Source organism: Leiobunum rupestre, chromosome 4 (genome assembly GCF_980474605.1).
Source record: "Leiobunum rupestre chromosome 4, qqLeiRupe1.1.hap1, whole genome shotgun sequence".
NCBI classification, from domain to species: Eukaryota; Metazoa; Arthropoda; class Arachnida; order Opiliones; family Sclerosomatidae; genus Leiobunum; species Leiobunum rupestre.
Genome location: NC_143387.1, coordinates 10,213,332 through 10,226,453, shown reverse-complemented (window position 1 = coordinate 10,226,453; position 13,122 = coordinate 10,213,332). Strand labels below are relative to the sequence as shown.

Genomic DNA, 13,122 nt, shown 5'->3' with positions numbered 1-13,122 from the left:
TAATATTCACCAAATCACTTATTTTTCCCTAAAATAGACTGGACCTTTTGCGCACCCAAATACCCTATTTTTAATACAGGTCTGGCTAAAGTGGGGTGGCGGAGTGGTTAACGCTTTCGCCTTGCAGCAAGAGGAGCCGGTTCGACCCCAACTTGTGCGCTGGGTGAAAACTCGGAACTACTCGTTCTGCGTTGAGTTTGCATGTTCTCTCCCCACTGGTTAAAGGGGTTTTCCCTTCCCATAAAAACTTGTCGAGGTTAACGGCAGGGGCGGATCCATAGGGGGGTGATGGGCGCGATCGCCCCCCCTTAGAATACTTGAAAAAAAAAAACAATTTTTGAAGTTATTGAAATATATTTATAGAGACTAGAGTATACTAGACTTTCTAGTTGTAGAAAGTACTTCGTTTAAGCAAACGAAAATGAGAGCTCCACGTTACATTTTCACGCTCCATATAGGCTTCGAGCTTAGAAACGATAGCGCCATCTACTGTACTACCTGCCAACTAAATTTGTGAAGAAATAGCAGATGACTTTTGAATGCCCATGATCGCCCCTCCTTACTTGATGGCCTGGATCAGCTCCTGGTTAACGGTAATAGTTAAGACCTTTTCACACGAGCCAACTTTTCAAAATTGGATCATTGATCCATTTTTTTCTCGCGTACTTTTTTGGTGGATCAACTCATCGAACTTTTATTCACACGAACCAACTATAGTTGACTAAACTCAAGTTGACTCATCTAGTTGTATCAAAAAGTCGACTCGTGTGAAAAGGCCTTTAGTGTAGGGAGCTGTTGGCTCGCGTGGCATGAATGGCTTGCCACACCCTCCTACGCATTGTAACCCGGCCACCTGAATAAATGGCTTTAAAAGTCGCTAGATGACTTGGGCCTAAGGTGGTGCCTTGGGTATTATGAAAGTTGACATTAAAATGGAAAGTACGTCTTCCCACCCAATCCACACATTTTAAGTGAACGATTTATTTGTAACATTGATAAAGAAAAACTTCAACAAAAATATCCTAACACTTACCCAAAATGGTGCTTCGCATAAGCTATCCAACATTTTTTAATTTTACTTACAAAACTATATAAAGATTTAATATTTTACGAACATTTATCTTTAAATCAAATAAATATCGACAGCTAACATGTACGAGCTACCTCGAGAAAAACGTAGAGTTTTTCAATAACGCGACTAGTCACGCAGAAGCTCAGCTGTGGTACAAATTAAAACTACCTTCGACTGCTCAACATTTTTGAAGCGCTCTAAACCCTTCGGAGTTACACGATGTGAGAGGTAAATAAATCTGCACGTAATCAGAATTGCTTTATTTATTTTGTTTAATGATATTGTTTTATAAACTTGTTTAATTTTAAAGAGTTTCTTCGTATGAATATGAAATGGTTCTGAAGGACATAAAGTCTTTTTTGTCATATCAGGCTTGACCCAGTAACATTGCTAGTGATAACGATAGTAAAAATATGTTAGGAGACGTAGGATAATTATACTACCCAGACGGCAAGCTTATCTGTGTAAAAAATGAATTAAATTCAGATTCACGTTCTCTTATAAATCTATAAACATTAATATCTATCCGTTCGAAACGTGCCTCTTCATGAGCCCAGTAAGTGATGGACCTTTGGTTATATTTAACCTATTTTTCTGGGTTGCTGAGCTTTTTGTTAAATAAAGCATTAATAATTAGCTAGGCCTAAGTCATCAAGTGACTTTTAAAGCCATTAATTCAGGTGGCCGGGTTACTTTTACCATTAACCTCTACAAGTTTTTATGGATGGGGAAACTGAAGAGCTCGGACGAAAACGCCGTAAGGCAGGTGGGAGAGAACTTGGAGACTCAACGCAGACGGAGTTGTTCCGAGTTTTCATAATATGTTTCTGCACTGAGGAATGAACTGCCTAGCAAAGGAATAAATTATTGATTTGAAATAAAATGACTTATTATAGCTCCTATTAAGTGTTCTGAGATACAAGTGTACGCTATAGATGTACGAAAATTTATTTCTCGTTTCCATGACATTTCGCCGTTTGGAAGGTACAGGCTTATTTGTCATTTCGCATGTTTTCGATGGTTAAAGTGTAGGTGTGTTTTGGCATAACGTCTGTTTGATGAAAATGTTTTTAGAAGGTGTCCTAAATTGCTCTAGCCAGCGGTTTTTCTCAAAAACCATTTCATATACGGTTTTATTTTATAAATTAATTAATTTTAGGAAAATTTTAAAGTATTTGATGTTTTTGAATTTTTATACTGTAGACCGGTAGGTGATGGAAGAAAATGTCAAGGGCAAAGTTGTAGAGAATACTTGAAAACGTACAAGTAAAGTTTGTTCGATCGAAAAAGACTAATTTGCCACTTAGTTATGAGGTCATGAAAAAAACAAATTATTTCAATTGTAGGAGGCAGCAGGGTTTTACTGGAGCTTAAATTGTTTTTGAACACTTACGCATATAAAGGTATCACAAGTTAGTTTTTAAATCAGTTAGTTAGATTAAATTAAGCGGGTATAATTTCACCCTTTTAGATTTACAAAACATTGTATTTACAGAATTTTTTTGCTACAATTAATAATTTTTAATTTAAACAACCAAAAATAATTTGAAATAAGAAGTATGGTTCGATGATGCCTCCGTTTGCTGCGATACATGTTTCAGCACGATGTACCATTTCTCGAAAAGAACGCTGGATCATATCGGAGTATTTTTATTGAAAGCATCTTCCAGGCTCGTAACAGGCTATTGGCCCCTATGGACTGCTTGTTTTTTTCATCAGCTCATATCTTCGTGAAAAAGTGTTCTTTTCCAATGAAACCAATTTCTTTTAACATTTTCGACCGCACTCTACAACTTCCTCATTGAAACGTTTTTACTAGCACCTACCGGTGAAAAATTGTTTTTTACAAAAACCAGAAATTATTTCCAATTTTTCTGAAATTTAGGATTTAAAGCGATCCCACACTAGAAATAATACCCAGAAAATTTCGAAACTGTATCTCTTGTAGTTTCTGAAAAAAAATAAAATGTCCAGTCAGAGCAATTAAAAACACCCTGTATAGATTTAGTTCTGATTGGTTAATACGTGTTACATTATTTGTTGGAGATACCTACGTAAACAGCCGCTCACTTCTGGCTTACATGAGAGAGGCGGAAGAAAGTAAACCTGACTCATTCATCGTACGATTTATATTTCAATGGCACCCATATCGCCATCTATCGGTGAATATCCAATTGACATTTGTCATAATAAAAAATTTCAATCATGACACTAGGACACGGCTGAACTGCCAGGCTGCGTTATTTGGATGTTTGAGATTCCGTAAATGTTATTTTAGGTAATACCAAATTAATTTTTTATCTATTGCCGATAGAAATAATTTATTTGGATGTTTTTCGAGTATACTCTATAACATTGTATTGGAACGTTTTTGCCTACTACCCAGCGGGGGGGAGTTCAAAGATGTTCAATATTTTCCATTTTTTCAGAAATTTAGAAATTGAACTCCCTTTACTAATTATTCTTTATCGTGGCTTTACGCAAATTTTCAACGTTTATAATATTTTTCGAAAATTATTCTTAAATTATTTCGGAGTGCAAATTAGGAAGGATCGAAATACAAATACATATATAGTACGCTCGATTGAAATTGAATATCGTGTACCCGTCTAGCCCTCATTTCCCAGCTCTGTAGATAATCAGGCTCACCCTGTCTCTCTCTATTTTAGTCATTTAGAATACTTTCACTTCAACGTCAGATAATTTCACTTGATGTCCCCCATTTCTTTCAAGAAGAAACCCCTTGGAAGAATACTATTGGAAATGGCGGATTAAGCGAAAGGGTTAAGCCTAGGGACACGGCAAAAATTTGTCAAAAGGTAGGGGCTAAAAGAAGTTCCGAGGGACTCTAATAAAGGGCCTTGGTGGTATATTATCCGCCACTGAAGTCGAAAAATTAGGCTTCAAAGGTCTTATTAATATCACCTACATAACCAAAAATTTATTCTTCAGTTAATGAAGACAAGCTACCAATTTATCTCCCTTGTTGGCAGAATAACTATATTACATTACGTAGATTGGCGATGAGTACCAGTGAAAACGCTTCTTTTGTCTCTGATATCAAAATAAATACCCGCAGAAACGACGCGAGTATGTACAATTTGCTATCGAAACGAGTCCAGGCGGCGTAACGGCGGTAGCATCTCCAAAGTAGCACCTTTGATCAAGCGTCTGTTACATACGAATTTAGAAGTCATAAGAACGTTTTTTCTTATATGAACTTTAACAAAATTTAAGAAATCGATGCGAAAGTTATAATAAAATGCAAGTAGCATTATTTAGAAAATTAAAATTGGTGAATAACTATGAGGAAAACCTAATAGCGTCTGCTTTAGACACTATACCTATCTAGCTGGAAGTTAGAAACAGCTCCAAGTTCATTTGATTTAGAATGGTCTAAAGGGCCTTTAAGTCGCTAAATAAGGTACTATATTAACTTTTTGTTTATCTTAAGGGAGATGTTTGCTCCTAGCCTTATGTGCTCTTCTCATTAGCTGCCGATCCGTTTTCAATAGAATACAATAAAAAATGAACACGGGAAACTCCTAAAATCAAACGATATTAATTTTTGTTTGCTTTGACGTCGACGGATCAAGGAACAGGGAATTTAACAGTTGCGCAGTGCACAAAACTTAAGAATCGGCTACATCCAACTTAAATTGTTTAATTGGAACTTAAAGCACATGATTAGTGCCAGAGGATGAGGGTGCATGAGTGTAAGTCATGTTTTAATTCATTCATTTTGATGAAAATATGATTAGTACATATTTCTACCTAAAGTGGTTGTGCAGCTATCCCTCAAATATTATCACGAAACAAACGTCTTTTTTTTGAGAGAACAGGAAATGAATGAGGGGGAAACACGCAATAGGTAAGTTACTCAAATAATCAAGCGTATAAATCGTGTTTGTTTATGGTAATTCACTAAGTAAATAACTAAAAATGACCGAAACATCCCGAGGAATCAATAGAAATTAAACATAAATATTGTGAGAAATAACAGACAGTTGGTTAAAAATCGGTAATTAGGGGTACACATTTTTACGAGTGAGTACCTCCTCCTCGAGCCTCGGATTGTGTCCTTTGGCCAACACGCGGAAGTCTCGTCTCCAGAACGCGCACTGCTCTCCTTGGACTTCGCCGGTGGCTTGCAGGGAAGAATGAAGGTCGATGTCCAACCGGTTTTTTTCTTTGACCGTGTAACGGGGCCAGGTTTCCATCTTTTTCGTAGTCGAGTTGACATTGGAAACGTCACGGTCCTGAGTCATCTGCTTGGCTGACGCATCCGAAGGATAAAATGCTCCATTTGGATCACTAAAAGTGTTAATGACTTTGTGAAAATACAATCAGTTTACGCGTTGACTTTCATCGCGGCTTTCCTGGAACTCGAGTGTATATTAACAAAACTACATATTTTACCTGATAACACCTTTAGAGACCAAAGTATCCATTTAGGTCAGAAAAATTAAACATATCTACCTTAGCCAACTAGAGGCAGTATCTAATGGGTGCGTTTTTCCATTGAAACAACGGAAGCGCCATCACGAAGTAGCATTTACAGCTGGTATCACTCCGAGTAGCGATGACAAACGTAGAAATAATGCGGAGTGAGATATTAACTTATATTATTTAAATTTAATAGCTATTACCATTTTCAGTACAGGGAAGGTACCTTTGTCGTTAGAAATATATTATATATTTCTGCTAGAGCCTATACCCATGATATTCTATCCCATAGAAAGATAAACTGCAATAAAGTCAACATCTGGGTGTTGATATTACTCAGTGCAGAATTTACCTATGAACTGAGCTACAGCAATCACCATAAAAGTTAACTTCAGGTTGACCATTCTTCCTTTATTTTATAATTTTTCCTTTATTTCAATGCTTTCCTGTATTTTCCTTCAATTTAACCATTTTTCCTATATTTTCCTATAATTAAATACTATTTTGTATTTCGCGCGGTTTTTTCGAATTTCTCACGTACCTAGTTCGCTTTTCGTAATACAGATGGGGCTCAATGTACTAAATCCCTTTGATAAAATGTAAAGGTTTTTAAAAATCGTGCATGCAGATAAAATGTAAACTGCTTCTCCAAAGAACTGCACTGAACGGAATTAAGAATATCGTCGTCTGCTTAAAAGTCCCTTTTATATTAAAATAAATTTAAATTTTATTTGTGCTAATTTTCCTATATGTTTCTATATTATCTAAAGAAATACTCGAATATTTTTCTATAAATCGACTGTTGAATTTCCTATATTCCTGTAAATTTTTGGGGTTTTTCAGTAGTCACCCTGTAACTTATGCGTTATAGTAAAAAAATATACCTCTCTCTTCTTTTGCAATGGTTGTATTTTTAAACGTGAAAGTGAGCAAGATAAACCAAATCGGCATTCACACTTCGTTTGTCATCTTTTTTAATGTTATATCAGTTATAAGTTATCCAGAACTGGTTTGAAACTTTCTACTGTGGTAAAGTTAAGCTAATAATTTAGTGATTTAATTAATTTAATTAATGGTTTTAAAAGTCGCTAGTTGACTTTTTGTTTTGTATATGATTACCTAAGCTTATTTTTATATTCCATAACAAGTTCGAAACTCTCAACTGTAGTAAAATCAAGCTAATAAATTTTATGTCTAATCTCTAATAGTAAATTTATCTGATGTAGTGCATGGAAATAGAAAGATTTTTCTATGAACGCTGGTAATGCCGTAAACCAACTCCCTTCAAAATGTATAAAAAATTAATGCATACCCATGCTTGGCGAAACTACCCCAGTAGTTCATAATCCTTTCGGACAATTCGTATTCAGTTGGAATTATCCATTCAGGGCCGATGTTTTCTTCAGTGTCACCTAAGAGAAATGGAAATTCGGCACTATGATCAGCTTTCATCCAACTTGGTTGTTTTGACGTTAGAGACCAATGATTGAACTGGTATAAGAATGTCTCAATTCCTTTTTCTGCCAAAGCGTCGGCCAAACGAGTAGCGTCACACTTGAAAAAGTAATCCGTCATCATGCGAGTCGACGCTATTTCTTCGCCATATTGTTCGACTTCATTGCAATGGTCTTCGTAATAATATTTTATGGATTGCAATGTCTGTTTGGTTATCTCTCCTAAATCAACATTTGTCTCAGCGACGTACTGGTTAACCGTCCGTTCAAAAATATCTTTCGGCTTTATTTTGCCCAGCTCGAGTAAAGTACGAACCAAAAACCCACCGTCATTCGAAGTGAAACCCAGGACGACTTGCTTTTCTCGGAGTGAATTTAAGTTACTTAGTCTGTTATCGAATACGAACTTGTTGTCAAACACTGGCGCGTGGAATTTGGATCCAAGACCACCCACTCTGACTGAAGTTTCAACTAATTTCGCGGGATCAGTGTTCCGTAAACAATTGATTAACGAGGTGCTCCGGGTGTCATTACAACCAACCGCTTTCGCAACGTCAAGTGATTTCTTAATAGCTAACTGTTTGCTATCAACAGACCAAGGAGCGAGTGGAGGCCCGCTTTGCATCATCGCACCTTTGAAGTACTTTTGAGAATCTGGGTTGAGCAACTGATGTCCTACCGAAGAAGATCCAGCACTCTGTCCGAATATAGTCACCTTGTTGGGATCGCCCCCAAAGCGGTTGATGTTCTCGTGGACCCATTTCATAGCCAGTTGCTGATCCCACAATCCCGCATTACCAGGACAATCCTCAGTTCCGAGATAAAAGAAACCGAGAGAACTAACTCGGTAATTTAGCGCTACCACGATGACTTTCTGTTTAGCCGCGAACAACCGATAATCATAGTAAATCATGGAACCCGCGGAATAAGAACCTCCGTAAATCCAAACCATCACGGCGGCCTTCTCAGGGACAGGAACGGGTACGATCACATTCAAGTAAAGACAATCTTCAGATAGTTTAATTTTTCTTAAAGTGGAGGCTTCGACATCACTTTCAAATACCTGCATACAGCTATTTGGCTGCTCAAAGGCGGGTCTCTTACCAACCCATGGCTCCGGCTCAACTGGAGGTTTGAACCTTAAATCTCCAATCGGTGGTCGTGCGTAGGGAATTCCGTAGAACGTGCTGACAAGTAGCCGCTGTCCAGGATCTGGGTTTATTGGATTTGATACTTTGGAAATTCGGCCTAGTATGTCACCCGCGGTGGTCGTTACGGTCACCGTTTCACTGGTGCTGCTGGGTAGTGAATTCCCGACAGTCAGAAAAAGCATAATACACGCTACGGCAAACCAGGGCATTTTCAATGCTTTTAGCTTCGTCGAGTTAACAAAACTATAAGCGGCCCCTTTGTATTTCTGTAATAGTATTTTTAGTAATCATATATAATTTAAAGTGGTTTTGATCGATTATGTTTATCTGTCTTTGTTATCATTAGCCTTGATTTCAATCTTTTTCCATCAAACCTTCGTGTTTTCAATCCGTCGAAAAGAATGGCGGTCGCTTATCTATGCCGTTGTTTTCCCACTATCAATTAAGGACTTCTAGAGCTCTTTTTACGTTAGGTCATTGAATCTGTTAAATACTGGTTACTTAATGTCATGAATGATTGAATTAATAATGATTGGAGAATTTCTTTAATCAAGGAAACCCATTTGCCATGTTTCTATTCTGAGATAAATCAGACACCATTGGTAGGAATTTGAACTACGACGTTTGGGTCACCGTTCCAAGGTCACTTAAATTGGACTATCAAGACCTTGAATAAAGCCCAGTTTTAAATGATTCAATCGTGTTCAGTTACTTTTCGATACGATACATCTATCCCGTTGTTCACAGTGATGTAACATTTCGATGCAAACCAAATTATTAGTATATATGTCCTTGATATTTTGTAGTTATAGAAACTTAAGGTACTTAATTTAAAAAAAAATTGTTTCATCTCTAAAATCCTAAGGGACCGCGTGTGCTTTTCAAGGTTAAACCATCGTAAGAGAACCCCATCTTAAGCTTCCTTGCTCCTAAATTACGTTAATAGAGATCGATTGATTATGTAAACGAGAGAAGTACTCGCAAACGGTCACAAAATTTCCACATTTTGTTTTACATGTGACATTTCTCTTTAGATAGGGTTTAAATTTTATCTTCTCGCCCGAATACGTGTAGGGGGAACTTGTAGGAGTGTAGACGTAGCCTTGCAGTTTACAGCCTGCACCTACAAATAACCCCTTCTCGTTTTGGCGCGTTGGCTTAAAATTTATAATTTCAATCCTCTTATTTTTAAATCTTTGGAGTAATAATATTTGCAGCATTTGCGCTGTACTAATGATCTCAGGCTTGAATTTCCATTTATTTGAACTGTCAAACGAAATAGAGAACATTGCTGCCGAAGGTGGAAAGCAAATGGGTCCAATGCCACCTAATAAGGGAATGAAGATTGCATCCCGCCGTTAGAAAAATAATGGTAGAGAACTTTAAAAATTCCTAATATATTTTAAGGTATACCTCACCGAGCTGACAATGAGGTCACTTTATACAATGGCTACACCGATAAATAGGTAAGCTTTCACACTGATTTATTATTTAGTTAATTAAATACGTAGATTTTTAAATAATAAATTAATTAATTTAAAAATCTTATTGATTGTATAAATATATTCCATTTATAATATTTCTGAATTTTGAAATACTCTATCTACACGTAGGCCTGGCGCTATGGGATAAAATGAGCGATATGAATTTGAAAAGACTGAAAAGTTGAAATCCCAGGTGCTTTTTATGCTTGAAAAGTTAATGTTTTTCAAAAACTATAATCGCTAGAATATTGAAATTTTTGTGGTTCGTTATTTATGCCGGGAGACACTGATTTCTGAAACGCATGGATTTTTGAAAATATTGAAATAATTTTAATAATATCATTTTTTCACCACTGGATAAAATTTGCCAATGAGAAAGTTGTAGAGCGTCATCTAAAACGTACGAATATCTTAGTTCGATGAAAAAAGAAACATGTTTCACATAAAAACACAAAATTGACATGTTCTGCAAGCCAAAAATAAATACACTCTCATTTCTATGCGGTTGCATACTTTTACAAAGAATTTAGCAGGGTAGGGTAGCTTAAATGTTGGTTTATTTCAAAAGATTGTAGGAGGTTTTGTTTTAGTTTAAGCGGGTTTTTCCTCAACCCTGTTTGATTTCCATTTTTAGGGAATCAATTTGCAAATTATTTTACCAAAAAACTGCATTTTAAAATAATTGTTTTTTCTGGTTTAATTTTTTAATGCAACGCTTTCTTATAAAAATAGCTGTTGAATAATAAGTTGATGAATTGTAATAATGTTTTTTCAACATCCAAATTGACCAAAATCATCAAAGTCTATAAACGTTATCTAATTAGAAAAAAATTTAAACGTTAGTAAAAAACACGTAAATTGAGTATACAATGGAATGCACTTTGTGCTTAACACCATGGTGTTCATCAATTATTTTAATTATGCCACCGTTTTGTAGAGCATTCAAATGACGCTCTACCACTCTCTCATCCTCACCTAGTGGTGAAAAAATATATTTTGAAAATTGTGAAAATGTTTTCAGAAAATTGTAGTTTTTGAAAAACATTTCGAGCATAAAAAGCACCCGGTATAGTCTTTGTGAGGCGCATGGCCATTTATCAAGGAAATTAAAGATCGATATATTTCGAATCATATAACAGATCCGCACATTTAAGCTCACATTAGTGTAACAGAACAGATTGTTTCTTATCAGTCTAATAAAATTGCTATTGGCAGAATTATTACGCTGAGGTGATAATTCCCGATTTGATGAGGAGGACAAACAATTGGGAGCTAAAACCACTCTCAATTTACGCTTTCGATTGCGCTTGATTGGTGGCCATAAGATCTTTGTCAACAACATATTATATTCCTGAAACTGAAGAGTGAGAAATTTCGAGATTGATTCGGTCTACGAGAAAGACCAGTTGGAAAAAGTCAAAATGAGCAACGCAGTCGCCAGTCGACATTTCATAACTGTAAATAACCAAAGCATTGACTTCAATTGCCAGCAAGCCGGAAATTACTTCTTCAAAATAGTGGCATGGACTTACTTCGGGATATCGTTTCTGTTTCTGCATTTCTTCACTCCGGCGAGCATATACTATTGTTATCACAACGTAGAAACGATCAACGCGATGATATGTTTCGCCATTCCGTGTTTGGCCACCTCCATTTGCTTCGACTACATCATCAAAAAGAGGAAAGAGATCAGTTCTTGGCTGCAAATAATGATGAACGAAAAGAGCCTACTCCTGTTAAAGAAACGGAACAAAATACGTCGATTTAAACTAAAGTTTTACGTGTTTGGTCTGATTATCATCCTAGTGGAAATGACGTGCGTTCTTATGTATTTGTGGACTGAGGGATGCAAAGAAACGGCTTGGCTGGAGCTGTATTCGTTTGGAAGGATGGAAGCTTCGGAGGATAATTACTTCGCGGCTTGCGTCGCTTCCACATCGCACTACATGATATTTGTCCTTTCGTATGTCGGAGCCACGACTATCTTGAGGATTCTTGGAGGGACCGTCTCGTACATCATAGCGGCCACCATCGAAGAGTTGGGAGATGACATTGCCATTCACGCCGAAGTTACTCAAACTACAATCGCTGAAATACGACGAAAATATGGGTAAGGTTACTAGTCAGGCGTATGGAAATGTGTTAATTTTTGTGTGACGCAACTTAAACACGCAATTTAATACCTTCTAGGCTGTAGGGAGTAGAAACTAAATTGAAATGTCGTCTGCTAGTACGCGCACGACTTGTTTTTAACATATAATTAGCGTCAATCAGAACAAGCTGTAGCTTCTGTGAAACCTGATGGCGAAAATGATAATTTTGGGCCATCCATCAGAAATAAGGAACTTCATACTCACTATAAGGATAAACTTTGCGAATGTCAAGATTTATATAATTTTTGGATCAGTTTCCGAGCCATTTTTGGGTTCTTATAGCATAATTGTTTTTTTTTGAGATAAAAAGATATTTTTTTTTTACACTTAGTTATGTTAAAAAATCCTAAACTTGACGAGCCATCTCAATCGAAATATTTTTCAATGTTGTGTGGTCATATTTTGCGGAATTTTTTAAGTGGTGATTTTGGTCCGCTTCCCCCATATTGTAGAAAACAGTGGAGTGACCTTATTTTTCGGCACATTTTTTCCTACGATGCCCTTGATTTAACAGCAACCGCTGAGGTGGAAAACAGGAATGCATCCGCTATAAAAATATATCTCATTCGCAACACCCGTTTGGGCTCTCAGCGCCCTTAAATATAGTATATAAAGGATTTATGAAAATATCTGACCATCGCTGTACTCATTGGGGGCCCATTCATTTGGGAATTACTTACCACTGAATCTACTAAGGCGAAAAACGTAAATAATACATCAAATGAGAAATGAAAGCATTCGCGGTAAAAATTTCAATTGAAAATATTTATGTGCCGATGTGAAACTAATATTTCTGCTTGGGCCACTTGTTTCCTTTTTTATTAGTCTGTAATTAATTTCTGTTCTCGGAATTTCCATTTGATTATGCCCAGTGGTGTATTCATAAAAAGCTCGAACATGTGTACCCAAACCTCCCCTAAATAGTCTTAAATAAAGTAAGTCACATTGTTCTGGGCCGCCTCCCTTACCAAAAGATTCCATGGAAATTCTATAGAACTACATTCGGAATAGTTTATATAATTTCTATAGAAATTTGGGTCATTTTTCTATAGAGCTAAAATAATTACTATACTGAAAAAACCGGTGATTTTTATAGAAAGTGAGCGGAAACACGAGTTTTTTTAACAGAAAGTACAGGGATGGTTTTATAGAAAACCTAGGATATTTTTAAAGAAAACCTAGGAAATTTTTATAGAAAACCTAGGATGTTTTTATAGAAAACCTTGGATATTTTTATAGAAAACCTAGGATATTTTTATAGAAAACCTAGGATATTTTTATAGAAAACCTAGGATATTTTTATAGAAAACCTAGGATATTTTTATAGAAAACCTAGGATATTTTTATAGAAAACCTAGGATA

At 36.3% G+C, this 13,122-nt stretch overlaps 1 protein-coding gene across 1 annotated transcript; it reads right to left on the bottom strand.

Annotated features, from left to right (window-relative positions):
• Positions 1-4,973: 4,973 nt before the first annotated feature.
• LOC149946287 (acetylcholinesterase-like) lies at positions 4,974-7,751 on the bottom strand. Its single transcript, XM_090172552.1, has 2 exons — positions 6,831-7,751; positions 4,974-5,386 (listed from the first exon to the last, which is right to left on the bottom strand). Exons 1-2 carry the CDS (start codon positions 7,736-7,738, stop codon positions 5,098-5,100), a joined length of 1,197 nt encoding a protein of 398 aa, XP_090028678.1. The 5' UTR covers positions 7,739-7,751; the 3' UTR covers positions 4,974-5,097.
• Between the last annotated feature and the right edge of the window lie 5,371 nt (positions 7,752-13,122).

What these genes read in the sequence shown, in the direction of transcription:
- LOC149946287 (XM_090172552.1), bottom strand. Translation starts at nt 7,738, where the DNA reads ATGAAATGGGTCCACGAGAACATCAACCGCTTTGGGGGCGATCCCAAC. An exon ending in GGTAGTTTCGCCAAGCATGG is followed by an intron (nt 5,387 to 6,830) that starts GTATGCATTAAT and finishes TAACACTTTTAG; the next exon opens with TGATCCAAATGGAGCATTTT.